General features: G+C 43.8%; 1 protein-coding gene across 1 annotated transcript; it reads right to left on the bottom strand.

Annotated features, from left to right (window-relative positions):
- Positions 1–240: 240 nt before the first annotated feature.
- On the bottom strand, positions 241–10590 carry CTHRC1 (collagen triple helix repeat containing 1). The gene is made up of 4 exons (XM_054985007.1): positions 10214–10590; positions 4520–4741; positions 1757–1973; positions 241–1183 (listed from the first exon to the last, which is right to left on the bottom strand). The coding sequence occupies exons 1-4, from the start codon at positions 10370–10372 to the stop codon at positions 1041–1043; spliced, it is 741 nt and encodes a 246-aa protein (XP_054840982.1). The 5' UTR covers positions 10373–10590; the 3' UTR covers positions 241–1040.
- Between the last annotated feature and the right edge of the window lie 328 nt (positions 10591–10918).

Raw genomic sequence — 10918 nt, 5'->3', positions numbered from 1 at the left:
TAACCTATTGAAGTATCATGGTGTTACATTGTGCCTGCTCAGTCATATCAACTTTGTGTCAAAAATGCAATTGAAACAATGGACAAGTTTTAACAAACAACATTTGAGATATAATTCAGAATTACATACGCAAGTAGCCCAATCCTGTGAATGCTCGGCTTTTGCAATTGGCAGGGTACCTCAAGCAGACCATCAGCCAGAAACCCCACCCCCCAACCAGAGCAACAGATCACAGGCCAGGGCTGTCACTGCTTAATAAGTAGGTATCAAGGAGAAGGAACAATAGCCATCACTTCCTATCCAACCACCTTCTTGCAAGAACAACTCTTGCCCATCCAGCAATCATTTTTATTAGCCTGCTCGTTTTTAGCACTGTCCAAATTCCAGCCACTTCCTGGAAATGCCCTCATCTCCCCTGAAACCATTCCAAGATGGTATATGCTGGGGTAATAATATGTGCAATTTAATTTGTACATACTGCTAACATGTAATGCCAGTGATATTCAGAGTTCTGTCTAACCTTCAGAGCTCTTGTTCCTTGTGAATTCCCAAAAATTGAAATGGTAATCTTAAAGCAATCAATAACTGGACTAAATTAAAGTTGTAATAATTGGTACTGAATTTTTTTCTTTCAATACACAGTTGGATGTTCTTGCTTTATTTATAATAGTGTAGTAGGAAGTGAGATTCAAATTAAAATCATACTTAGTTTTGTAACTATAGGCTTGAACAAAAGTAAATGCTAATTACATGTTCTTAATTTGGCTATTTATAAAAGATCATCTTTATTAATAAATGTAAAAAATTGTCTAGAAGTCATCCAAAGTAGTACATAAATACAGATTTCTTCATCAGAATCTATAATCCGAAACATTGTGGAAAACATGCTAGGGATACTTGTTTGGGTAGAAAAATCAACTGCTTACTGGTGTGTCTATAAACAAGTTTGTGCATTACAATCAAGTGCTTCCTTCTATGTATAGAAAACTAGCTTGGTTGGGGGAAGTTATATATTGTATTGTGCGCTTGAGAAGAGTGGTCTATTTTGGTAACTCTTCTATAATGATGCGGGAAACTGAGTTCCATCCAGTTGAAGCATCTCCTTTTGGGTAATCTAAGCAAGTACCAACCCAAATAGCAACATCCACCAAGCCAGCGCTGATTCCTTCACACAATCCTTCCACTGTTAAAAGACAGAAAAGTCATCAGTCGACAAACTCTAAAGACAACATATGGACAAGAGAATGGGAAACAAGAGGACATGGACTCTACTCTCAAAAACAGCAGTGGGTTGCCCTTTGGTAGCTGCTCTATTACCCTTGTAAGTTGTAAGGCCATCATGAAGCTGCCTTATACTGAATCAGATGATTGGTGCATCAAGTCAGTATTCTCTACTCAGACTGGCAGCAGCTCTCCAGGGTCTTAAGTAAGCAGAGGTCTTTCCCATCACCTACTACCTGATCCTTTTAACTGGAGATGCCTGGAACATTCTGCATGCCAAACAGATTCTCCACCATTGAGCCACAGCCTCTCCTCCAAATACTTTCCAGTTCTAGAGCCTAGGGGGTTTAAATGTGGAGAGGAGGTCTGATTAAAGAATCAGTATATCACTAGAAGGGGAAAATGGAAATTTACCTGGACTGATCTATCACTAGCATTTTTATTTGCTAAAAATGATGAGGCAGATGGCCCTGGACTGTGTTTTATTATACAAGGACTCGTGTCCTTTATTTGTAAAATTTGCATGGATACATACCTGAAGAAGTGCGGTGTATATTAATAGTGGAATTTAATTCTGGACTTCCTTGATCTAAATAAATTATAGCTTCAATAGGAAGTGGCCCAGAGCATTCAGCTCCATTAAATGTAAAATACCAACGCTGACAACAAGCATTTTTGCATTTGAGTCGAAGCGATCCACTGAAGAGAACCCTTAAAGCACTGTTGGTACGCATCTTTGTGAATGTGCATTCCTATTAAAAAACAAAAACAAGTTGTGATGAAATTTGCAATTTTAGACTGCTGCTTTAAATATTTGATTATCTTGATTGCTGGGGTTTTAGCACCCTTTTCAGCTGCTTCATGCCACCAACTTCTGAAATGACTCAAGAACAAGCGAGTTCAAATAATGTATACTACAGCAGATCCACAAACCATTCCTTGGTGACTTTTGCAATTATCCTAAGGTAGTATACATGCATATGGGAAATCTTTAGGAAGTATTAAACTTGCAGACCTCAAATACATCTGTCATAACAAAATTGGATTTTCTATTCCATGATGGCTGGAACGCCAAGTTATGGTAGACTTGCTCACAAGATCATTATCATTAACAGGCTTGCAGCCTACGCTAAACAATGACAAGTTTTCTCTCACAAGCACTGCTAGGCAAACCATTTTTTGCCCACAGTCAGCGACCTAACCTTAAACAACTTCTTACTCACAATAATATACTTCTGAACACAGACTCTGGGACCAGGCCTGCAATAAACCAAAATGCCAACATTGCCCCCACATTAACTCCAACAACACAATCACTGGACTTATCAACAGCAGTTACATTATCTCAGGTTCATTCACTTGTTCATCTTCTAATGTTATGTAAGCTATCAAGTACCAGCAATGCCCTTCCACTCTCTACATTGGACAAACAGGTCAGTCTCCACACAAAAGACTAAATGGCTATAAATCTGACATTAAAATCCACAACACTCAAAAACAAGAGGAAGAACACTAAAATCTTCCAAGGCATTTCATTTATGTCCTAAAAATGGCAATTTTCAAGGTCAGATTACATGAGATTGCTGAACCTGAATTAATTCACAAGTTCAGAGCAAGGAACCACCAGGGCTGAATAGAGACATAGGATTTTTATTTCACTACAGAAGCTAATTTCTGTCCTTTCCTTGCTTCATTCCTCCCACCTCCTGTCTGGGATATAAAGACTCAGAAATCTCCACTCCTACCTGTATATGAAGGAGTATTGATTCCTGAAAGCTTATAGTCTGAAAATCTAAGATGCCATGGAACTCAAATCCTGCTGTTCTACTGCAGGCCAACACAGCTACCTTCCTGAAACTCACAAGACCATGGTTGTCATGGTTTTAAGAAAGAAAAAATTGTAGGAACAATATCTATAGTTAATGCTTAACCTCAGTTAAGCAGCAAATTACCAAGTTCTTTTTAAGTCTAAAGTTAAACCCGTATCAAGTGAGGAGGAAATGTCTACCAGCATTTCAATAAATGGAGGGGATGCATTATATTTCTGAAATGACACATGATCCATATATTATAATTACAACAACAAAAAGGCCTGTAGTTAGGAACAATGTTTGGAAATCCTTAGGCATGTGTGTTCCATTGTATGTGGACACATACAATGCATGTGTCACATACAAGACACATACAATGTGTCTTGTATGTGACACACAAAGTACATCCACTGTCACAAATTACATACCACAACAGGGGTAATTAGTAATTAATTGGTTTGCTTTTTATCTGCTGCTTTGTATGTTAAATTTTATGCCTCAAGCAAGTTCTCAGGAGAAACAGCACACAAATTTTCTAAAGAAATAAATAAATACGTATGTGCTAAATAAATAAGCCATAGGTTTCATCTGAATAACTTCAAACCATAATTGTAACACTGGTTTGATAGCAAGAAAACAAACTACAGCTTGTCAGTCAGACTTAACAAAACTACCACAAAAGTGGAAATTATTAATTTCCAAGTCATGTGCAAAGTGAGAGGCAAGGGAACATGCAAGCGGTATATTTCCAAGGTCCATTCCTGTAATAACCAACTATGCTAGTCAAAAGATTCTTTCCAACTGTTTGTAGGCTCTCCATTCTAAAGTGATAGTGATTTTTAATGTTTTTATTTTACTTCATTTATACCTCACTTTTCCTCCCCAATGGGGACCCAAAGCAGCTTATGTCATTCCTCCATTTTTTCTTCATAACAAACCCTGTGAAGTAGGTTAGGCTGAAAGTTTGTGACTGGCCAAGGTCACCCAGTGAGCTCCCATGGTGCTGTGTGGAATCAAACCTTGGGTCGCACAGATCCTAGTCCATCACTCTAGCCACTACACCACACTGGCTGTCTCTGATCAAACTATCTGTACTGAAAATAATACAGCATGTAAAACAAAACAAATAGTGTTTTCCATTTGATGCAGCAGAGTTTTCAAGTAATGAATAACTCTAAATACAACTATTCGCTTAATTTTCTCTGAAATGGATACCCATCAAAGATCTGGATTTCATATATAGTCCAATTGCCTCCCTTTCCTTAAAAATATTATTATATATGTTAGGATGCTCTGTTTTTTTCATAGTTTTAAATTCTACAGCTAAAGGGATTTTCAGTATTTTCTACCAGCAGTAGTCCACAACTGATTGTCTTGCTGGGCAACCTACCCCTAGATGTTAATAGAAGATCAGCTAAGCCAAACAATGCAGGTAAAGTTTTCATCACATATATTCTGTGTATTACAGTATAATTGTGCTTGCTTACTGCAATTTTCCCAAGATCTATGCCATAATTCAGAGCACTCCAAGAACACTGTTTATAGTTAGGAGTCCAGGATTCCTCAAAGCTCTCTCGCATGCATTCTCCCTTTTCTCCTTTAAGCCCATCTCGACCAGGAATGCCAGGCGTTCCAGGGATACCATTGATTCCAGGATTTCCATCTCTTCCAGGAACGCCACTAGGTCCTTGCAAACACATTCCATTATACTGAAAAACAAAACAATTTTCATTTATGTCATGAAACTAGCCATGCAATACTAAACAGAGTTGATCCAGTCTTAGCCCATTGGCTTCAACGGGCTTAGACTGGAGTAATTCGACACTGGAGTGTGCTGTACTTGCACTCATTTACATTCTTTATACTATAGTGACTTTTCAACTTGTATTAATTTTGTGGGTGACTCAGAATCAAAGTTGCACAAAATGCTAAAACAATGTTTCTTCCCCTCCCTTTCTAATATAGTAAGCTGGCTTCTAAGAGCCTTCAACCGCTAACACACAAGGACTCAAAGAATTATCTGGCAGCCCCTTCCACTGCAAATCTGGTTTTTCCTTCACCTAAACCTGAATGGCAGATTGGCTAAGAATCCATGTATTAGTTTTGAGGTGCTGGAAAGACAGGGGAATGTATGGGTGTTCTCCGCAAACTTACTCAGAAGTCCTAGAAGTCACTTGACTTAGAATAGAAAGGCCAGGTCTCTAGTTAAAGCCGGAGACCTTCCAGCCTGGCACACCATTGCCTGCTGCCAACTGACAGAATTTTAGGTGAATCCTAGAACATTACTATGATGTCACTTCAGGTTCTGTGCCAGATGTGATGGCATGCCTTGCTGCAAAACATGCCAAAATTGTCCCCAGCCCCAGATACAGCTGCAAACCTAGCTTAGAAGGGTGTAATTCTGCTTAGGACTGCACTACTAATTACTTCATAGGGTTGTGGTAAGTATTACAACGAAAATATTATGTACGGAAAGTGCTCTGAATATTCTACAACACTTTACTTATTGAAATGCCTGCTGCTCAAATACAATTCCAAGCAAACGGAAAGAAATAGCACAAACAAGAGTACAAAGAAGGATGTGTGTGAGATGATAGCAGACCATACTTGATTTGATGCCATTTCACAACATCTGCCCTACTCAAGAAGTTGCAAGGGTTAATTTAACACGGTTGTACATACCTATAACTATTGTTCATTGAGTTCCGTTTAGGCGGGAAAAATGGTTTTCTATGTGACCAGAGAGATGCCGCCCCTAACGGAGCTTTAAAGAAGACAGAATTTCTCCATTGGCAGGCCTGCGCACACGCACAACCCCAATGTGTGTCTGCACAGAAGAATGACAATGAACCCTGGGTTTACACTAATTAGGAAAGTATGACTGGCACTACATCCCTAACATCTATATCTTGAAAACAACAGTTGAGTGATCATCATACATTATGGTGTACATGGTTTTGTGAAGCAGCTCTCAGAATGGATCTTTCTCTGCCCCAAACAGGAATAAGCACAGGAATTGCACTCTAGCCTTTTTTACTTGTTCTGGTTTAGTCACTTTGGATATCAAAAGTGTGTGCTATGCATTATTACCCGTTTTACATAAACTGTGCAATGCACATATTTTCTAGCTTCTGTAAATGTGATCAGAAACCAAGATTTATTATGAATATTTGTTTGCGTGTACTAGAGCTTGCATATATTCATGTTAGCCTAGGGACTCAGAATTATGACCACATTTATTTATTTATGACTTTTCTATGCCACCTCATCAGAGTTCTACATTACAATATATTAAGGAGACTCATATGTAGCACGTTCTCCTTGTATACAAGGTAGAAATGCCCAAAACATAACTACTGGAGAAGGGTAGCCATATAGACATGGGCACAAACTGAAAAAAACCGAACCTCATGGTTCATCACATTCCACGAACCAGAAACCACGAACTTCCACGACCTTTTCCCGGGTCACAAATTGCTGCTGAAGCCGGCGCCTGGTGTTTGAAACAGACAGCCCCCTTCTCCTGCTGCTTACGGTGGCAGGAGAACAGGGCTGTCACTATCACACACTCCAAGCCGGGTTCAGCCAATGGACTGAGGCCAGTGCGGGGTGAGTGAAGGTGACAGCCCCCATTCTCCTGCCGCCCAGAGCAGCTGGAAAGGGGGAGAGTTTGAAGCGAAGAAGGTTCCCCGCGCCGCTTGCAAGCAACATGGGGAACATTCTTCCCTTCAAGCTCTTCCCCCATTCCTCCAGCCAGCTGGAAAGGGGGAAAGAGCCAGCTGGAAAGGGGGAGCTGACAGCTCCTGTTCTCCTACCGCCCTGGGCAGAAAGAGAACAGGGGCTGTCAGTTTGACAGACGACATGCCGGGTTCAGCCCATCGGCTGAACCCAGCATGGGTTGTGTGAAACTCACCCCGCGCCGGCCTCAGCTCATCAGAACCCAGCGTGAGTTGTGTGAAACTGACAGCTCCGTTCTCCCGCCACCCGAGCAGCAGAAGAATGGAGCTGTCAGTTTCACACACGATCAGTGGTGCTAGTCAGTTGGGCTTTACAAACCGCTGATTACTGGCACGAACCGGATCAAAAAAGTCATGGGGTTCGTGGAAAACGCGGTCCCACAAACTGCATTTTCATGAACCACGAATCGGCCTGGTTCATGCGTTTTTTTTTGCTTCATATTGTCATTCATGCCCATCTCTATTGCCATGTCAACATGCTCTTAAAGTTAAAGTTGGGATAAATTAACTTGTGTGGGAATGTGATGTTTGCTATGCTATCACTTTACATTTCTTCCACATCTTTTTCCCATCTCCCTTTGTGTTGTTGTTGTTGTTGTTGTTGTTCTTCTTCTTCTTCTTATTTTTTTAAAAATCTGTGGTGATAAACTGATAGTGCCAGTTGAATAGCAGCCAAGAGAAAACTGGACAGAAGTAAACAGCAGTTTGGATCCCCGCTGAGCTCTTTCTTTATATGAAAGGACAAAGTGTCTCTAGTTTTTTGCAGCAATTTTGCTGCCAGATCTTCTAACTACAAAATGTGGTCACCTTCCCTGAGAATCAAACAGCATTTGGGAAAGTACAGCAGTGTGGAAGCCATTATAATAACAAATCAAAAAAAGAGGCAATGTCTCAAAGATGCAGTGAAGAATATATTGGAATGACGGAAACTATTCAGGCAAGAAATTATTTCTGAAGGAGTCACCAAAGGGAAGTATAATTTTCAAGAAGAATACAAAAAAAAGTTAACTTGTCCCGAGGGGGAGTGACTCACTCAATAGAATGAACATTTCTGGCCTGAATATTTTCTCTCTCTCATAACTGATCACAGCGCCTTGAAAATTTTGCATCTTTTGTCAGACTATAATGGTGTTCAACAAACTCAGGGCCAAAGTAGACATGATGGCGTTCTCATGCTGGCCACAAGGACACTACTACCATTTTAAAGCAATTTAAAAATGTCTCAAGAGGCTGAGCCTGATTGGGCCCACAGTGCAACACTCTTGTTGCCCATCACCTTTTCAAGTGACAAAACAGCTGTGAGTTTCTCTGTGTGCAGCCATTTTGGCTCTGGAGAAGGCACTGGGGGGATGGATAGGAGTGCCTTGCAGCATTTTAAAATGGTGGTGGCATAGTTGTGGTCACCATGAAGATGCCTTCACATCTAGTTTGGCCCTCAAAGTCTGATACTGCTACGTACAGTATTGTTTTGCCTTCTTTGATCCAATTTTTATATATTGGCACTAGCTTCTCTTGTCTGACCAGATATACAGTATAGATTTGGTCTAATGTAATGGGAGGGAGGGACAATTTTAGTCTTTATCCCTACGTTCTCCCAAACAGGAAACCCAAAATCCACAGCATCACATCCTGTTTTTGAAAGGAAACTATTTCATACAAACACTAACTCAGCATTGCTCCTATTCATCCCATGCATATATTACTGGGAAGGAGGGAGATAACTTAGACACACAGTTTGCCTTGGCCAGCTTTGCTGATGTGTCCAACATGGAAATGAATGGCTTGAGGGAGAAAGAATGTGGAAGAAACCAACTACCCATTTTCCTGATTGTCCATACTCAGTGAGTAATAACAAAGAGCAAAGGAGATCAATCAGCTTACTCATCCTCAATTGCCAGGAAGGCTCACCACAGCAGACTATACAGTTGTCTCTCTTTTAGTGCTCCAGCTGCAGTTATGTTGGCAGACAAAAAGAGCTCTCCCAGGTCTTAACAACTGACATATTATTCCTATTGCTCCACATTGTGACACGTGGAACTCCAGTTTGGGCAACATCACCAGAACCATTCCTTTCTTTCAGCCAGATCCGAGTTATGCTGGGTCTCCACAGGCAACTGCCAAAGGTAACAGAAGCCTGAGGTGGTAAAATGGGTTGTTCCACTTTAGACTGCAAATGGGGAAAGCAAACAAATTTTGTATATCGAGGGGAAAGGCTCTAACTCTGCTCTTTGATGGAGGAGAAGAGGTTGGTTCCAGCCAACCTTTCCACTCAATCTTGCCCAATTTTCCTCCTTATTACAACCCCTTGCTGCACATGGCTTTTCTCCATGCTGGCCTTATGATCCCCAGCAGAGCCTTTTTGATGCCCTCCTTCCCTGTCCAGCTGTGGAAAAACTGGCTGTATCCAAACTGAGTTTTCCATTTGTAATAGTTTTTTTTCCAGTACTGGGAAGCATTTACAAATGGATCCCCATCCCTCACACACACACACCACCACCTGCAGCTTAAAAGGTCCATTTTACTACACCATCTCTCTGCTGCAAGTACAGACTAGACCTTAAATCTTGCTGCTGAATGAGCAAGAAGGGTTTACCTGCACAGCACCTTGTTTAAACTGGGTTGGTAAAGGTACAACCCATGTTAGATGCCAACTGGGCACCCGCTTGGGCTATTGGCCTCTAGAATTTTAACAGTGCACGTGTAGGCATGGCAGTCCCGTTCAAAAGAGCCAGCCACTGGGCATGTATTACAACTCATCAGTTTCCTTAAACGTAATTGCAGGGAGTAAGACATAATTGCAGGGAGAGCCAATATAACCAGGCTGCTGGCGAGATCTATATGGAGTCAGCAGCGTCTCATTTAAACTGGGTCCTCAACTACCAGATATGCAACCTTAGCAAGACAAAGAACGAGGGGCTGGGCTAGCGTTGCAGCGGCATGCTATTGCTGCATGCACAGCAGCCCAGATTAACCCACCAAGGAAAGTTCGAGCCCACCAGCATTTAAATTCCAGCCTCTAATCGGGTCGTCGAGCCATTTTCCGGGCAAGATGAGGTGGCAGAATTATGGCCGGCACCGCTTGCAAGAAATACTGCCAATGGGGCCGGGGGCATCATATATAACACGCCCCCTCTCCTAAAGCGCTCCCTGCCCTACCAGCGGACAAAGAAAACGACACGGAAATACTCTCCCGCCGCCTAGTTACTTGCGCGGGGGAGTGAGGTGGGAGAGCGCGCTAAACGCGGCCCGGTCCCCGCTTCGACCCCCTCCCTCTACCGCCCCTTATTCCGCGCAATTTGCAGCTGCCCGGCTGAGCCTTGCCGCGGAGGCGGCAATGGCAGGTATTGTGCGCTTGCGCTTGGCTCCAGCTGGGGCCTTTTCCTTAGCGACCCCCCAACACACGCGCGCCGAGAGCCGCCACCCGAGACCCTCGCGGCCACTCACCACGTCCACCACCTCCCTCTGGCGAAGCGCCTTCTGCTTCCCCTTGGGGTTCTCCGACGCTCCGGGCGGCGGCGCGGCTGCCAGCACGAGCAGCAGCAGCAGGAGCCCGACGGCAAGCGGCTGGCGAGAGGGCAGCGCGGCGGGCGAGAGGCGCTTCATGGCTGGCGGAGCGCGCTAGCGGAGCCCGGGTGAATAGGGCAGTGTCTGCCGCGCGGCTGAAAGAGCCTTTGACTGCCCCTGCCTCGCTCCAGCTCCCTCCCGGGGGACCGCCAGGAATGCGCTCTCTGCCGCGGCCTCCTGTCGGCCAGCCGACGGTGCGGGTGGCTGCGGCCCCCACGCGCCGACCTTTGCGGGACCCAAAAGGGGGGCCCGTTGGAGCGCAGCCATGGGGCGGTTGCGGGGACGGTGGATGCGCACAACTCAGGCTCGCTTCGACCTCAGCGCGGTGCCGCCTTCCCGGCCCTGCCAGAAAACGGCCACTGGACGGCACACGGCTGGCCCGCAGCCCCGTCCCTGCGGTAGTCGCCCCCCTCGCCCACATTTAGCGGTGTGGCCCCGTTCGTCAGTCTGCGGCAGCAAGAACAAAAAGGAGTCCTCCTGTGTTGCCGCGGAAGACCACCACAACGTATGGTACACCACGTCTGACAAGAGAGCTGAGAGTTCAGCCCCTGGAAATCTAGATGGCCCTTGAGCCTTGCTTACACC

Source organism: Eublepharis macularius, chromosome 7, assembly GCF_028583425.1.
Source record: "Eublepharis macularius isolate TG4126 chromosome 7, MPM_Emac_v1.0, whole genome shotgun sequence".
NCBI lineage: Eukaryota > Metazoa > Chordata > Lepidosauria > Squamata > Eublepharidae > Eublepharis > Eublepharis macularius.
This window is presented reverse-complemented; position numbering and strand designations above follow the sequence as displayed.

Coding starts and splice junctions, on each gene's coding strand:
- CTHRC1 (XM_054985007.1), bottom strand. CDS start 10,372: ATGAAGCGCCTCTCGCCCGCCGCGCTGCCCTCTCGCCAGCCGCTTGCC. Junction 4,742..10,213: donor AGAGGGAGGTGGTGGACGTG/GTGAGTGGCCGC, acceptor TTTGTTTTTCAG/TATAATGGAATGTGTTTGCA. Junction 1,974..4,519: donor TAGATCTTGGGAAAATTGCA/GTAAGCAAGCAC, acceptor GTTTTTTAATAG/GAATGCACATTCACAAAGAT.